The sequence below is a fragment of the Hippoglossus stenolepis genome, chromosome 14, assembly GCF_022539355.2.
Source record: "Hippoglossus stenolepis isolate QCI-W04-F060 chromosome 14, HSTE1.2, whole genome shotgun sequence".
NCBI classification, from domain to species: domain Eukaryota; kingdom Metazoa; phylum Chordata; class Actinopteri; order Pleuronectiformes; family Pleuronectidae; genus Hippoglossus; species Hippoglossus stenolepis.
In genome coordinates this window covers 340,436-357,037 of record NC_061496.1, presented here as the reverse complement: position 1 = coordinate 357,037, position 16,602 = coordinate 340,436, and the positions used below count along the sequence as shown (strand labels likewise).

At 46.0% G+C, this 16,602-nt stretch overlaps 3 protein-coding genes across 12 annotated transcripts in view; 1 reads left to right on the top strand and 2 right to left on the bottom strand.

Annotated features, from left to right (window-relative positions):
* LOC118121592 (receptor expression-enhancing protein 6) overlaps window positions 1–16,602 on the bottom strand; it is a 719,670-nt gene that overhangs the window by 375,498 nt on the left and 327,570 nt on the right. The window lies entirely within an intron of this gene.
* On the top strand, window positions 1,034–7,876 carry LOC118121350 (mitotic spindle positioning). 5 transcript variants are annotated; one of them, XR_004698309.2, is made up of 4 exons: window positions 1,034–3,095; window positions 4,436–4,585; window positions 6,127–6,165; window positions 6,682–6,778. XR_004698309.2 is itself a non-coding variant. In XM_035177170.2 (4 exons), the coding sequence occupies exons 1-3, from the start codon at window positions 1,220–1,222 to the stop codon at window positions 6,155–6,157; spliced, it is 2,127 nt and encodes a 708-aa protein (XP_035033061.1). In that variant the 5' UTR covers window positions 1,034–1,219; the 3' UTR covers window positions 6,158–6,165; window positions 6,682–7,876. The 5 variants fall into 5 exon arrangements, 3 of the variants coding, with proteins under 3 accessions (XP_035033061.1, XP_035033060.1, XP_035033062.1); XR_004698310.2 differs by having other exon boundaries at window positions 6,134–6,165; window positions 6,682–6,774; XM_035177170.2 differs by having other exon boundaries at window positions 4,359–4,585; window positions 6,134–6,165; window positions 6,682–7,876.
* Window positions 9,277–16,602, bottom strand: part of plppr3b (phospholipid phosphatase related 3b) — a 10,395-nt gene continuing 3,069 nt past the window's right edge. Inside the window, exons 5-8 of the mRNA XM_035177172.2 lie at window positions 15,049–15,244; window positions 13,137–13,194; window positions 12,738–12,911; window positions 9,277–12,289 (exon numbers count right to left, since the gene is read on the bottom strand). Of these exons, the coding sequence (XP_035033063.1) occupies window positions 10,910–12,289; window positions 12,738–12,911; window positions 13,137–13,194; window positions 15,049–15,244 (1,808 nt within the window). The 3' untranslated portion in view covers window positions 9,277–10,909. The remainder of the gene's footprint in view (window positions 12,290–12,737; window positions 12,912–13,136; window positions 13,195–15,048; window positions 15,245–16,602) is intronic.

The following is a 16,602-nucleotide window of genomic DNA, read 5'->3' as shown; positions in this document are numbered from 1 at the left end:
TGTGTGTGTGTGTGTGTGTGTGTGTGTGTGTGTGTGTGTATCAGCCCACCAACAGACTGACTTATCAGAGACTAACAGCCTGAACTAAAACGATTGTGACACAAAAACCTGAAATAGACGTTTTACACACGGTCCGTGTATTATGTTAAATGTTAAATGTTACTCATGACCTGTCACATGATACATATTACACGTCCATATTTCCTTAGTGTGTTTCAGGAAATATCTGCAGCTTTAATTTGTGAATCGAGCAGCAGACTCTTATCAGTAACTAGTTACATTAAACCATTGAGCACTCACATGATTTACTCAAGTTAAATTAAGTAGAGAACTTGAGTAAATGTACTTAGTTACTTTCCACTCCAGTTACTGAGAGAGGTTCTATCTCTGTGACATCGTCTGAACCTTTGACCTAGTTAAGATTCATGTAGATTTAAGGTTCATCAGTGATTTAAAGTTTCAGTCATTTAAAACACAGATGTGATAATAAAGTGAATCCAGCTGTTCAGTCACATGATTTCAGTGAACTTCCTGTGTCATCACTGATCGATCAGCTCATCATTACTTAACCAGCTCACGTGTAAAACAACATCATCCAGAGTTCATAAGATCCTGTGCTTGATGCTGCTGTTTCCATAGAAACCAGTGACCTGTCCTCACTGCCGTTTCAAGAATAACAAACCCCTTTCCATGGAAACCAGCCTGTGGTCTTAGCTGTTTCCATAGAAACCAACAAATGCTCGCTGCTGTTCTCATACTAACCAACTCATCCTCTCTAATGTTGCCATAGTAACTAGCTCAACTTCCATAAGATAGGATTCAATTTATTGTATTTGTGTAAATCACAGCGGATTTGGGGGATCGGGGGGGTGCAATTTCATCTCCGTCAAACTAATTGTTATAATGAAACAAGATGTAATGATGCTAATGATAATAATTTTATTAATATTATTTGAATTCATTGTATATCAACTTGTAACCATCCTATCTATTGTTGTTTTAAAGAATGATCGTCAGCATGAATTGACTCTTCAGTTCTGGTCGCCATCTTTGTCCATCAAAATCATCACCCACCGTCTCCACAGCGCCTCCTGCAGCCCCTCCTGCAGCTCCTCCTGCAGCTCCCCCTGCAGCCCCTCCTGCAGCTCCTCCTGCAGCTCCTCCTGCAGCTACTCCTGCAGCTCCTCCTGCAGCTACTCCTGCAGCTCCCCCTGTGATCATGGATAGCACCCCAAGGAGGTGGATTCTGAAGCCTCTGTCACCCCTGCTGCAACCCTCAGACCTGCGGACCATTGCCGGCCCCACCCGAGGTGACGCCCCTGACCTGGACAGTCCAGTCTTCAGCTCAGACAACATCTCCGTCACTAGCAACCATTTGGTGGTCTGTGCTTCCCAGCAGGACGATGGGTCCCCGGACAGAGGGAGCATCAGTGACGAGTGGCAACCCAGCGGCCCCAGCAGCCCCAGCAGTAGTTCAGGCTCTCACTGTGGCTTCTACTCCTTTGTGGAGGATCCATCGAGTCAAGAAGCAGAGCTCAATGAAGCCTGGATGGTTTCACCACAGCGGCAGGCTCAGCTGCTCACCTTGAGGGAAGAGAAAGGATTCAAACTACAGACCTACACCAGCAGCAGGAAGCCAGAGAGCCTATTCTCAGAGAGCAAAGAAGACTCACAGTACAAAGTGGATCCAGAGCATGTCATCAAAGTGGTGGGGGAGGAAGAGGAGAAGCAGCTCCGCAAGGAGATCATTCACAGCCAAGCACAAAAGAAGAGCCCAATGTTCAAAGATCCGCTGCATGTTCTGGAGAATCTGGATCTGAGCAGATCCACAAACCAACTGATAGATGGTTTCAGTTTGAGCTATAGTCCTGTGAGCTCCAGGCCAGAACCTCCTAAACCAGCTGAATCTGAGGCAGTCAACAAGGAGCAGATCAACTTCAGTGCTGTGCGACAACAGTTCCTGAAGATGGAGCAGGACCTGTTGACGCCCGTCCTCAACCCTCTAAAGTCCTCAGCAATACACCTGAACTCATCTTTTCAGCAAGATCCTGATGTGTTCTTGTCTAGGCAGGTGGAGACATTCGACAGTGTGGAGGTGAGTGACGATACAGATCAGTTTAAGCCATCAGAAGAAGATAAGACCTACCCAGAAAGGAAGGTGACAGGGTGCCAGATTGAGGAAAGTCGGAGGAGGAAGAGCAGTGTGTTTGATGACCTGGACTCTGGCCTGGAGGAGCTGTTGGTGGAGGTGGGCGGCGGATACACCAGTGATGAAGGCATGTTCAATGACAACACTCAGCATGAAAACATCGGCTGCAAGTCCACAGCTGAGTCTGAGACTCCAATTGAAAGGGAAATCCGATTAGTTCAGGAACGCGAGGAGAATCTGCGGCATTCTCGCGGCCTGAAGCACGCTGACAGCAAGAAAGAGATAGTCGAAATCAAAACCAAACGTTTACAGTCATCGCTCAGACCGATCAAAGATAAAGAAAAGACTTGTATGAGCTTCATTATTCAGCGAGACATTCAGAAGGAGATCGAGACTAGTGAGGAAACTCAGCAGCAGGGAGGGATCCTGGGACAACACAATCTAGATGTTCCACAGCAGCTTGAGGAGGTAAAGTGCAAGATTGACCAACAAGACACGGACAGGAGGGCAGAGGAAAGACCTCCGTCTGTGTCTGGAGAGACAGATGTCTTCTTGTCTCCCTGCTGTCCTCATAGACACCCTGAAAAAAAACAGTTGTCCATCACTCAAAGGGACTTGATTGTCCAGGGGTCAAGACATTTGGACCAGGATCCAATTACTCCATCGCACCCCACCTTGCCCTCCTCCCCAGCACTGACACCTCAGCATAAACTGACCTGGACCATGCCTCAATCTTGGAGGGAAAACCTGGAGTCCACTGGCCTGCAGTCCAGAGGACAAGGAGCTCCAGATTTCATAGAGATGGAGATCGAGGAGGCCCTGAGACGGGAACAGGAGCTGAGGGAGTCCAGGGAGAAAACCAATCATCAGCTCTTCTCTCCAACTCCTGGGCTGAAACAGGCAACCAAGATGGCTGTCAGTCAGTTCTACCCTTCTGCAAATACAGGTATGTGGTTCTTGTCAAGGTCTGATTACAACCCAGGAAAATTCATCTGATTCCACAGGAGAGGAGCCTGAAGGTTCTACCTCCTGTTCTACTCTTACAGACTCTAGAACCACAAGAGAACCTTCAGTCATCCAGTCTAGATGGAACAAATGCATGGAATAGTTTCTCAGCAGATACAGGAGATTTCTAATTTTCAAAATAAAGCTCAGGGGTGAAAGTCTGTCAGTGCCTTTTTTTTGGAGTGAACAGTTGCTTTTGAGTAATTTGATCACTTTATTATATTTATGTGCTGACCCAGAATTTTGAACATTTTCTAACGACTTTATTGCTTTAGTTAATTTGTGCTGAACGCTAACTTTAGCACCTCCTGCCTGAGGATCCCTTCTACAACAAGTAGAAGGAAACTTTACACCCAAATGTCTGCAATGTATATACATATATAAAGGTACAGCCAGAAGCTGGTTAGCTTAGTTGAGCATAAAGACGGGAAACAAATACTGTAGATCACCTGGTTCTATCCACAGCAAACAGAAACCTTATTTGATTTCTGGTCTAGTTTGTGAGATAATGAGTAACTTAACGAGGGAACGACCAAAATCCAGCAGCCTATGGTTCAGGCTGAGGTCAGCTTCAGTTTGACTGATGATTAACTGGATCAGAGCAACGACCTTCAAACAGGAAACTACAGAAAATCGACGTAACACAACGAGAGAGAGAGAGAGAGAGAGAGAGAGAGAGAGAGAGAGAGAGAGAGAGAGAGAGAGAGAGAGAGAGAGAGAGAGAGAGAGAGAGAGAGAGAGAGAGAGAGAGAGAGAGAGAGAGAGAGAGAGAGAGAGAGAGAGAGACAGAGACAGAGAGAGAGAGAGAGAGAAGACAGAGAGAGAGAGAGAGAGAGAGAGAGAGAGAGAGAGAGACAGAGAGAGAGAGAGAGAGAGAGAGAGAGAGAGAGAGAGAGAGAGACAGACAGACAGACAGACAGAGAAGACAGAGAGAGAGAGAGAGAGAGAGAGAGAGAGAGAGAGACAGAGAGAGAGAGAGAGAGAGACCTGAATGTTTACACATTCATACTTTCACATATTCTTATAGGGATATGAACAAGTGATCATTGTTAAACTGTGACTTTAAGTGATGCTGCAGTTTCTTTGTCTTTTTGCATCTGAAGGACGAATGTCAAACGTAACTAAACTTAAAGTTTCACATGACAGCAGGGAGATCACTAATGATGTCACTCATGATGTCATCTTCCTTCCTGTTGTGTTTCAGATAAACCCGTCAGTCTGTGCTATTCCTCACCTTGTCCCCCTGTCCGTCTTTCGTCGATCTCCTTTATCACTGCCCAGCCCTGGACCTCCTCGCCCCCGACTCCCCGCTCCTCCACCTCCTCCCCTGTGGTGGCCCCATCGGGACCCCTTCCTCTCAGGGGCCTCACAGAGACCCTGCTGCAGAACTTTGAGGACAGACGAGTTAAGCTGAAGCTGGAGGAGAGCTCAGTGAGTTCATAATAAGGCTATTTATTTTGGAGATTTTTTATCCTGTCAGTGATATTTCAGAATAAAGCCAAGGGGTCTTATTTATAAAACAGTGCGTGGGATTCATACTAAAAGCGTACGTGCGCACGAAAGCCGGAAATGGCGTACGCAAAAGAAAATTCCTCTTGATAAAACCGTGCGCACGCACACCTGAACGCAATGTTCACTTTATAAATCACAGTCCACCTGGAAACGTTCGTACGTGGATCTGCCTCATACTCCGCCCTCTACATGACCACTTTCAACCATAAATGGTTAATGCAAAGCACCTCATGAATATTAAATTATGCTGCTGACCAATGGGTTTCCACCGTGAGTCCTGACGGAGTCACGGCATCAAGCGATGAGAAGAGGAAGTGAAACTTTCTGAAACTGACATGAGGTGTTTGTTAGTGAGGTGGGGGTGAAGAGACATTTTATGGGACAGCAGTGATGTGATTAATAAATAAAATACCCTGATACTCTGCTGCTGTTAACACAGCGAGTGAGAGTGAAGACGATAGAAAGAACAGAGCCGGAAATAAGAAAAGATCCAATTAAAGGTGGAGGCAAAGAAACACACTGTCAGAATGTGAAGGAACTTGTTGAATCTCCTGTTCATGTTTTAATCATCCAAAACTGCAGGAATATTAAATTCAGAGACAGCTGTGATGTCCTCAATCTATAGAATTTAGAAGAATTATATTTATAAGCTTGTGTTTGTCCTGGGATGGTTCGGTTCAGTCAGTCGATCTAATACTGGACTCAGTTCAGCTCAGAGATCACAGATCTATAGAATCTAGATCAGCTGATCAGTCATCGCTGAACCCTCGTTTCCTCCTCCTCCTTCCATTCACCTGCATCCATCACGCAGCATCACGCAGCATCACGCAGCATCACTGCGGAACACACGAACCTTCGCGCGAGCACAACTATTATGATGAAGTGGATCAATAATCTGCTTCAGTTCACCACCTCACGTCTGCATCGCCACTTTCCCGTCTCCAAAACGTTCGTACGCATGGGTCAGAGTTTGCGTGGAAATGCGCAAATTTTCCCGTCAAGTTAGTTTTTTTATAAATCCCAACGTTTGCGTGAGAAGTGGTGTACGCACGTTTCAGACCCTGTTTTGTGCGTACGCAACGGTTATAAATGAGACCCCTGGTCTCCGACCAGTGTTTCTATGGCAACAGGTTCACATTCATGAAGTATAACTAAATGATGAGTATATTTTAATATGACTCAGCAGATATTCAATCAATCAATGAATCAGCTCAGTTATGATGACATCATGTTGTCAGGCTACAGCTGTTTAACACTTTGCTTAAAAACTTTTTTTTGTAAATCAAATAAAGAAACTTTCAGAAGAATTTTCTAATTTGATCTCAGAAGAAAAATTAAGTAAATTGTCTGAGTCGATCGCAAGCTGCATTTTTTAATGTGAAATGTTTTCATCCAGCTCAATCACTTAAATATTCTCTGGCTTTAATGACGAGGAATGAATCTCCCTGTTTTTGTGTCAGTATGCAGGAATCCAGCCGATTGACGACGTGAACAATGAGGTACGATCACAACGCTTTTACTCACTTTTACTATTAGTGACGTCTGATGTCTGCGGTGTCCAATGACTCCAACCATTAACTGGTTATCATATGTTTCCCCCGGATTCTTGTCTGTAAATTAAGCTGAGCTAACTGTTTCTTCCTGCTTGCTGTCTTCATGCTAAACTAAGCTAACAGTTTCATCCTGCTTGCTGTCTCTATGCTAAGATACCCCATTGTCTCAAATTTTTATGATAAATTAAGTTAGCTGTTTCCCATGCTCTCTTTATGCTAAGCTCAGCTAGCTGTAACTTGTCTCTAAATGTTGAACTGGTCCTTTAATATATTCAAACCTCTTCTTCTTTTTCTTCTTCTTCTTACCAAAGTTCTTACCCGAGACACGTGGCTCAGAAAATAAATACATCAGGCTTTGGCTATACTTTCAAAAATTCTAACATATTTTCTCTCTGTCTCTTTATCTCTGTCTCCTGGTATCTTCGTCTCGTTGACTCTTTGTGTCTTTTTGTCTCTCCTCAGGTCGTTGAGTCGACTCGTGTCATTCTACATAAAAACCAGCGAGCTATGCGATGGGAGGCCGGAGTCTTTACCAACCAGAAGGACCAGCAGGACTAGATCCAGGAACAGGATCTGAAGTGGGACTTTCAAATGGTTTAAAACCGTAGCTGTGTCTCAATTTAGGAGCCGCATCCTTTGCCGGCTGCATTCGTAGACCGATCACGTCACATGGTGCGACTAGACTGTCCCAATTGGAATGCTCCTCCAAATGTGTCCTTCCCACCCGAGCAACCGGGTGGATCCTTCCCGGCACAACCAATCCCAGGATTCATAGCGCTTCAGTGAAAGTTAATTGTTAACTGTTTCTTAAAGAGGTGATGGCAGAAAAAAGGGAGGCGAAACCCTCAGGAGAATTTATTTTAAAATTTAAGTACTCAACAGCTATCAGTGCACATGTTAAAAAAACACATTTTTAACATTTTTAATCAACTGAACAACATTTACCGTAACTTTGTTGCTAGGTAATGGTTGTAACTGCGGGACAAGCTTGTGACATTGGTTGTGAAGACGTGGTCCTCCACAGGACGTCAGTGTAGACCTGGTCCTCCACAGGACGTCAGTGTAGACCTGGTCCTCCACAGGACGTCAGTGTAGACCTGGTCCTCCACAGGAATGTCAGTGTAGACCTGGTCCTCCACAGGACGTCAGTGTAGACCTGGTCCTCCACAGGATGCAGCTGCTGAATTGAGACACAGCCCACAACACTCCAACAGGAGAGGCTGCTCCTGATTGGTCCTTTAAGATGACATCTCCCATCATTCAATCAGTAGAGACAAAAACAATTGTGTTGAAAAAGATTAAAAACTGAATAGATATAATAATACTGAATGAAGCTTTACCTGTCTCTACCTGTCTGTCTCTATCTGTCTGTACCTGTCTGTCTTTACCTGTCTTTTTTGTGCAGGAATCTTCTGTTGTCCAATCCCATTGTTCCACCCAAACACTGAATAGATGTGTTGATGTGTTGCATCATGGGAACAAGCTCTTTCTGATTCTGATCATTTGGTTAAGATTGTAACTTCGTATGTCGGACATCACTAAAGTTAACCTGGTGTGTGCGTTGAAAACGTTAACTTGTATCAATGAACTGCTTAAATAAAGTCAGCTGACTGTGTGGGCGGATGACAGCATCCACACTGTTGCTATGGAAACTGAATAATGAGCCTGGAGCACAACATGAGGCAACGTTTGTTCAAATCATAACTGATGAAAAAAAACACAACAAGGTCAGAGGTTAAGTAAGTATTTATAAAAGTATTTATACAAGTATTTATACCAGTATTTGTACCAGTATTTATACCAGGTTCCTTCAGTCACTCTCTGGTGTCGTACACTTTTTCTTAAGAACATTTTGTGACATCAGTTCTAATCCTGTACTGTAAAAACCCTTCATCTTCAAATCTTGGTCACCTGCCATCGAGAAACTCACCTGTCTCCGCCTTCTAATCTGTCTCCGCCCTCTAATCTGTCTCTGCCCTCTAATCTGTCTCCGCCCTCTTATCTGTCTCCGCCCTCTAATCTGTCTCCGCCCTCTTATCTGTCTCCACCATTTTACCTAAAATATCAGCCTCACCACGGAAACCACCGGACTCAGCAAACCTCCCAGTCCTGTGTTCTGTTGAAATAAACCACTTTTGGGATTTTACTCAGAACCCTTCGTCTTTGTGTCCCCCCGTTTGTTAAATATAACAAATGTGGTGATTAATACAGAAGAAAAAAGTTCTGTGTTTATTTCTCTCCTGACATTAACACATGGTCACTGTACCCTATAGTTTTCATTTTCAGCTGAAACAAAGTTCTCAGTCAACTTCGTTCATTGTTCTTTGGGATTTCCTAAACATCTGTTTAATCTGCAATAAAAACGCAGCTAGATCGGTCGTTGCTCTCGTGTCACTGAGCTACGAGATGTAGAAAGAGTGCGACCTAATGTCGGCTTTTTTTTACTCCACCCCTGCAGCTGCCGGCAGATCACATCAAGACTCAGTCAGACCAAGTTGAACTCACCGTATGTAAAGGAGCTGCTTGAAACCTTCCACAATCCCCTGAAGGTCTCGCAGGTCTTTCATCTCTCAGCTCTCATTGGTTGGTTAACCCAGATGCTCCAGGAAAACCCCGTGGAGGAAGAAGAGAATCTGAGGCTGTGTGAGACGACTAAGATGTTTTTCATTTAACAGCCAATAATAAACTATGGAAGCCTGGTAGTACAACGTGAGAATATGTTATGATTTGATACTATACAAATACAATTTAATTGGATTGAAATATGAAGTCACCCACATCGTGACTTTTGCAACATGATAACAATAAAAAACAGTCCATTTTCTGTCAAATGTTCAAACACGATAACAAATGAAAAATGTTTTTAAAGTCGTGAATTGACTTGAACCAAAGAAACAAGTTATAAAAGAAAATGTCAACAATTCATTTTGTAGTTTCAAACTGGAGCTTGTTTTAGAACAATAAAGTTTCATTTGAACATAAGTATTTGAATAAACATGATACAATATTCTGCTGAACATTATTCTGAAAACTTCACAAACAGAAACACTGAATTACTTCATTTTGAAGGATGTCATGTCGAAGAAGTAGGAATTTTTTATTGTTCATCAGACGACCACGAGCATGCAGCATCCATCCTCCGTTTATTTTTCAAAGCAGCACATTTTTCTTTTTAACATTTCCCGTCACAACATTAACAGAAACATGCTTTTTACATTCAGTTTCTTTTGAGTTTTCATGAATAAAAAAAAGAGATGATGAGGATATCGAGCCGTCGACGTGCAACAACACAAACACAGTAACAACACAGACACAATCATCAGCCTCAGATTTACAGATACACTCGTTTAGTTTCAGGTCACTGTGGGATTTTCTAATATTACATCCAAACATATGACTTTTATTCTGAAAGGTTTGACTTTGTGCTCAAAACATTTTGAACAAATTACAACTTTAGGTCCAAACTTCTACTTTTTTAATAAACGTGGTTTTAAAACTTCATCAAAGTTTTTGTTTCTTTTGCAGATTCACAAGTCAATATTTTTCAATCTTAGGTTGTTGTTACTAACATAGAAATTTGTCATCCGACAAACTTCTATGCAGATGACACTAACTTGTATTTATGGGTTAAAATGCCTATTTAAGATATATATTCGTAACAAAGACATGAAACTTTTAAATCATGGAATGTATCTTTAAATTCTGAATATCATTATCTAGATATATATTTAATCTCATGTTGGTCAATTTTTCATAAATACAAACATTCACATGGACGCACAGCCTCGACCAATCACAGAGCAGCACACAAACAAACCAACATGCTGAGAATCACTATAGCAACCAAACCATCATAACGCAACACACTCATCCAGGTAATATACAGTCAGTGTAAGATCTCATGTGGCTGATGCGCCACTGTCACACCGCCACGACATCCTGACGTTAGAAAGCAGTGGGCGGAGTCTTGATGATCTGAACGCAGGAAATAACCACAGGGTCTTCACTGCACGTTTCAGGTTTGTGCTTCTTCACAAATCTTTTCTTTGACTTCAGGTTATTGAAAAACGAGTTGCCATGGAAACTTTCCAGCTTTCTGCTCGGAGACCCCGACACTGTGGACGGTCGTCTCGCCGATAAACTCACAGCTGTGTTGTCAGGAAGACATTTTACTGGATCATGATCACGTCTGGATCACGATTCTGACGAGAGGGACGAATAAGATCACTCTGTTCTGTGGGGGGGTCGCTGATTTTACTTTGCTAATGGTAATGCTAATGTTAAGTCGGGGGTTTAATGTTAGTGAAAGTAAACGAGTCGCCACACAACGTTAGCGCCTGTGTGTAATGCTAACGTTCCCTTATTCAAGAAGTCCAACCATATCAGGCTAATTTACAGCCTCATCCCACAACCCCATCCTACACATTCACTCCTCCAACTCTCTGTCATGGGACATGAGTCTGTTTCTGATTTAACTTATTCGTGAACTAGTTTGTTTTCTTGTATTCTGTGTGACGTGTAATAACTGAATGTTTCATTCTTATTATAACTTTAACAGTGCCTCTGATGGACGACAGTGGACAAAAATCAGGATTGATGGACACACTTGAGCCTCCGAGCATCACTGAGTAGGCTCTTTACAGTTAGTGACCAGTTTTAAAATAAGGCTTTTATTTTGAAGGGTAAGAGACTAATCCTTGAACCTCCGTCCCTGCAAACTCTTATAATAGTTTTCCTGGTCACTCTGGTTACGAATCTCTCGATCCAGCAGGACTAGAGCCGTCTTGCGTCTCATGTCGATCTTAGCATCCACCGACATGTCCTCCTGGGAGTGAGAAGGGGGCAGGGCAGGGTTGATAGTGGTGCACCTTGAGGTGGATCGGTGTGGCCGGAAGCTGCTGTTGTGTGTGACCGAGTCTCCTCGGTTCAGGCTGTTAAGGTCGTAGGTGTCCCGCGAGTCGCCCCCATTGGGTGCCCCCGCCAACTCCCACGGGTTACCATTACCTGTGAGGGATGGGGCCTGAGGAGGGGGCAGGGCCTGGACAACAGGATGGTGGGGGGCATGGGCATCCACTGTGATGATACCCGACCCCTCCCGCTGCTGCTCACAGGCGGGGCGGTAGTGTGGTGAGTTGGTTGTGGAGGAGGCACCGGAGCAGGTGGAGGTGGTCTCAGAGGACTTCTCCCCGGAGGAGGAGGGGAGGAGTCCCTGCTGCTTTGACATGGCAATGACCTGCATGAGTCGTGGCTGGTTAGCAGCAGCACGGGCCAACCCCTCCCCACTTGTCTTCTCCCGGATAGCGAGCCACTTGGCGCGGGTCAGGGCGCTCTTTGGCGACACTGGTGGGGGTCCTGCTTCAGGAATCTGTGGTGGTCTGGGAGTTGCCACAGCTTTGGCGCCCCCTTGAGGTGGAGTAGGGTTTTGACTGGAAGCTGACCTCCCTGACTGCACCACAGGTTGGTAGATAGGAACCTGAGACCCCCCATCGTCAGTCCCCACAAAGTCCACATCCGAGCCGTCCTCACTGGCATCCCGCTCCGCCTCGTCCCGAACGCTCAGGCCTCTCATCTCCATCGACTTCTGCTTCCACTCCGACACCAGCTGCTGCGAACGCATTGGATCCATGGGAACCTGAACGGCCTTCAGACGCCGCTGCACCGGCTGCACTGGTTGAACCGGCTGAACCGGGTCCTCTGGTCTCTCGTTGGCCCCTAAGACCCCGTTGATGCTCATGCTGGCCCTTGGCAGCGTATGACTGAAGGTCAACATGTTCTCTTTCCCCATTGGGCTCCGAGGAGCCAGCAGCTCCACGTCCACGCTGGCCCTCTTCAGGCTCCCCATGGAGGCCTTCTCCCTCTGCAGGGGCCCCAGGCCCTCCAGCCGGTCTATGGGGGGTGGACCGGCCGCAATCTCATCGTTACTTTCCGAGGCGGAGGCGGGTCCCTTGTTATAGACGGACTCGTGTCCTCGCTCTGTCAGCGCTCGAAGAGGGTCTTCTTTTGGAGGAGGGGGAGGCAGGGGTGGAGTGTTGTCATCAGACGACTTGAAGTTAGCCACAGCGTGAAACGCCTGAAGGACGAAAATAAAATAGTGTCTTAAGGACGAAGAAAAGTCAAACTATAAAACATTGGTGGAAAGTAACTACTCTAAAGTTACTCAAGTACTATTATGACTACACTCTTTACTCTTTAATTTTTACAGTGCATACACTGTTAAGATTCCAAACTAAAAATCAGTTGAAACTTTTGATTTAAACTGAAGCACATTTGTTTTGGGTTACAACTTTTTGTTTACATTTCGTTTCTTAAAAGTTTTTTTTTGAAAATATTAAAGCAAAACTTCAACAGCAGAAAAACATATAAACATACAAATGAAAACACACAAAAAAAATATTTTTATTAGTGGGTGTTTGTTTAACGTTGTGTGGTCATTGTTACTGTGAAGGTTTGCGTGTTTGACGTGTACTGTCGTCATGACAACAGACATGGCAGGTATCATGAACAGGAAGTGATCTCACCAGGTAGGTGGCGACAAAGGCTCCGATGAGGAAACCGACGTAGACGTCGATGGGATGACTGCGATGCTGAGTGATCTGCGTCAGACCCGATAACGCTGCGCTGATGGCGAAGGCGAAGACGAGGACGGGTTTGAGCAGCTTTGTGCTGTCGGAGATGGTCGAGTTAAAATACATCTGACAGAGAGAGAGAGAGAGAGGGAGACGACTGATCACAGATCAATAACACATAAATTATAATTAGATTTACTGATTAAGTCTCATATTTAGGTTTCCATATTCATTATTGATTATAATGTTGTTTATTGATTATTGTATTGTTGATTATAGATTATGAAGATTTTCCAAATAAAGGGTCTGTTGTGTGAAAGTTTGTCAATGATGTGATCAAACTTTACTCACTGACACATAAACAGCAGCAAAGGCAGAAAGAGTTGCATGCTGGGAAGGAAACGTCTTCCTGTTGGAGAGAGAGAGAGAAAGAGAGAGAGATTGTTTAGATTTTTTAAAAGGTCACTTTATTCTATCAATCTTTCAAAGAGGCATTTACACAAACAAACATTCTTAAAACAGTTAAAAAAAAAAAATCCTCCATCAGATTAACTCCACTGAAGAAAAAGAGTTGATTCCTTTCTACAGACCACAAGACGTCACCATGAGCCCAGATCCTTCATCTCTTTGTAATAACTAAAGTCAATGGGTATTCGGACAGAGGTGCAGAGCCCTTAACTGGAGAAGGTCCCGATTCAGCAGGAGCTTCGTATCCTCGGCCATTGCAGCACTAAATACATTGCCGCCATGAATGTGACTTGTTTGTACATTATGTTTCATGTTCGGTGAGTTGCCTCTGCTGAAATGTGTCCTTGGGGGGTTAGCGGGTTGATTGTACTGAAATGATGTTTGTGGAGCTGAGGCTCAATCGAGAGGGATTACAGCATCCCTGCCGTATCCCCCTCTGAACACCAAAGGTTGCAGTCATACCACCATTCATTTTCAGTAAGCTTGCAATATAACGGTGCAGAACCTGGATCTTAGCTATGAAACCTGGGCTGAACCCAAGAGCACTGAGTTTGTGCCACAGATACTGGTGTTCAACCTTGAAAAATTAATTCGTCACCTCTCGCAGTCTGGAAGCCAAGACCTTGGAAAGGATTTTATAGTCCCCACACAGCAGAGATACAGGTCTCCAGTTCTTTCGATCCTGCAGGTCCCCATCTTATAATAACTGCCATTCTGCAGCTCAGTGGGAGCTGTTCTGTACCCAGACTGTCCTGAAAAACAAGTCTTCACCGACCACTGGCTAGAGCTCAACGGGCAGTCTGTATGCCAGGCGCTTTTCCATTCTCAAGGCTCATCTCAGCAGCATGCAGTTCACTTAGAGAGAGTTCAGTATCTAGAGCTGCGTTGGAGTCAGCAGCCACCTGAGGAGGACCAGCATAAAAACATCAGCCAACTCTATATCCTGCAAATATTCTCCCTTGAGCAGCTCTCTGCAAATCTTCTGATCTCAGAGGTCACCGTGGAAACACACTCAATGCATAACGAGTCGATGATCTTGCTCTGTTCGTTCTTTTGCTCCAAACTGAAAAAAAACTCTGATTCCTGTAGAATCTACAAAAAAGTTTTACCACCTCAGAGGAAAAATCTGATTTGTTTTTCCTGTGTGTTAGGGTTAGGGTTAACCCTTCCTGTGCCCGTCCCGGCCCTGAGCCAGTCCACTCTCGGGCCTCGGGGCAATACCCAACAAGATGTCCCTCTGCTCCGCAGCCAAACATTTCATGGCCCCAGAAGTCACAAACACGATATGTAACTGAATCCCGAGAAGCCGCCAACCGACAAGATCTTCACTGCATGTCGGCGTGTCAGCTTCTCCTGCTACGCATGGCTACTGACAACGGGCAGAATGCCCGACTGCCAAGGCCTCAACCTGAACCTACCTGAACTAACATGAAAAACCACAAACTAACAAACAACAACTAAACAGGATGACAACAGCAAAACATAAACACGTTAGATAGAACACGTTAGTGGCACGTTAGTCACAGCCTTCACACTCTAGACACTCCCAGCCGCCACGCTCACTCCCAGCATGCACTCTGACAGAGAGAGAGAGACAGAGAGACAGAGATCAGCGACTGTATTTATTTAAAGTCTACTTTGATTTTTCAAATTTGGTCCATGTCCCATCCACCAACATGGAGGAGGCCAGGTTTAAGACTGCAGACAGCCTCCAGGGGGCAATCCAGATGATTTGGCTTCAGCTTAGGTAGCCGTCATGTCATCTTTTGATTTATAGATCATGAAAGAGACTGACCTGGCGGCCATGATGGCGTGCTGGTCGTGTCCGGAGCAGATGTCTTTAGTGATGTACGGGTTCTTGTCACATGACACACCGGCCTGAGTGTAGTTGGGTTTACAGACGGTGAGGAAGAAGGGGGCGTGGTAACCTGTCGACAGCTGGATGACGTCAGTGACTAGAGCGGTTGCACAAAGACCAAACACATGCACACCTGGAGAGAGAGAGAGAGATAGAAGGGTGGTGGGTGGTGTAGGTCTAACACAGCGTGTGGTGCAGGGGGTGCAGGTGTAGCAGGTGTAGCTGGTGCAGTGTGTGGTGCAGGTGGTGCAGGTGTAGCTGGTGCAGCGTGTGGTGCAGGTGGTGCAGGTGGTGCAGGTGTAGCTGGTGCAGCGTGTGGTGCAGGTGGTGCAGGTGTAGCTGGTGCAGCGTGTGGTGCAGGTGGTGCAGGTGTAGCAGTTGTAGCTGGTGCAGCGTGTGGTGCAGGTGGTGCAGGTGTAGCAGTTGTAGCTGGTGCAGCGTGTGGTGCAGGTGGTGCAGGTGTAGCAGTTGTAGCTGGTGCAGCGTGTGGTGCAGGTGTAGCAGTTGTAGCTGGTGCAGCGTGTGGTGCAGGTGGTGCAGGTGTAGTTGTTGTAGCTGGTGCAGCGTGTGGTGCAGGTGGTGCAGGTGTAGCAGTTGTAGCTGGTGCAGCGTGTGGTGCAGGTGTAGCAGTTGTAGCTGGTGCAGCGTGTGGTGCAGGTGGTGCAGGTGTAGCAGTTGTAGCTGGTGCAGCGTGTGGTGCAGGTGGTGCAGGTGTAGCAGGTGTAGCTGGTGCAGCGTGTGGTGCAGGTGGTGCAGGTGTAGCAGGTGTAGCTGGTGCAGCGGGTGGTGCAGGTGGTGCAGGTGTAGCAGTTGTAGCTGGTGCAGCGTGTGGTGCAGGTGTAGCAGTTGTAGCTGGTGCAGCGTGTGGTGCAGGTGGTGCAGGTGTAGCAGGTGTAGCTGGTGCAGCGTGTGGTGCAGGTGGTGCAGGTGTAGCAGTTGTAGCTGGTGCAGCGTGTGGTGCAGGTGGTGCAGGTGTAGCAGGTGTAGCTGGTGCAGCATGTGGTGCAGCGTGTGGTGCAGGTGGTGCAGGTGTAGCAGTTGTAGCTGGTGCAGCGTGTGGTGCAGGTGGTGCAGGTGTAGCAGTTGTAGCTGGTGCAGCGTGTGGTGCAGGTGGTGCAGGTGTAGCAGTTGTAGCTGGTGCAGCGTGTGGTGCAGGTGGTGCAGGTGTAGCAGTTGTAGCTGGTGCAGCGTGTGGTGCAGGTGTAGCAGTTGTAGCTGGTGCAGCGTGTGGTGCAGGTGGTGCAGGTGTAGCAGGTGTAGCTGGTGCAGCGTGTGGTGCAGGTGGTGCAGGTGTAGCAGTTGTAGCTGGTGCAGCGTGTGGTGCAGGTGGTGCAGGTGTAGCAGTTGTAGCTGGTGCAGCGTGTGGTGCAGGTGTAGCAGTTGTAGCTGGTGCAGCGTGTGGTGCAGGTGGTGCAGGTGTAGCAGTTGTAGCTGGTGCAGCGTGTGGTGCAGGTGGTGCAGGTGTAGCAGTTGTAGCTGGTGCAGCGTGTG

Bases quoted from the DNA above. Each gene is read 5' to 3' on its own strand.
- LOC118121350 (XM_035177169.2), top strand. From the start codon at position 1,220: ATGGATAGCACCCCAAGGAGGTGGATTCTGAAGCCTCTGTCACCCCTG. The intron at 4,586-6,126 runs GTGAGTTCATAA...TTTTTGTGTCAG, and splicing joins TGAAGCTGGAGGAGAGCTCA to TATGCAGGAATCCAGCCGAT. The intron at 6,166-6,681 runs GTACGATCACAA...GTCTCTCCTCAG, and splicing joins TTGACGACGTGAACAATGAG to GTCGTTGAGTCGACTCGTGT.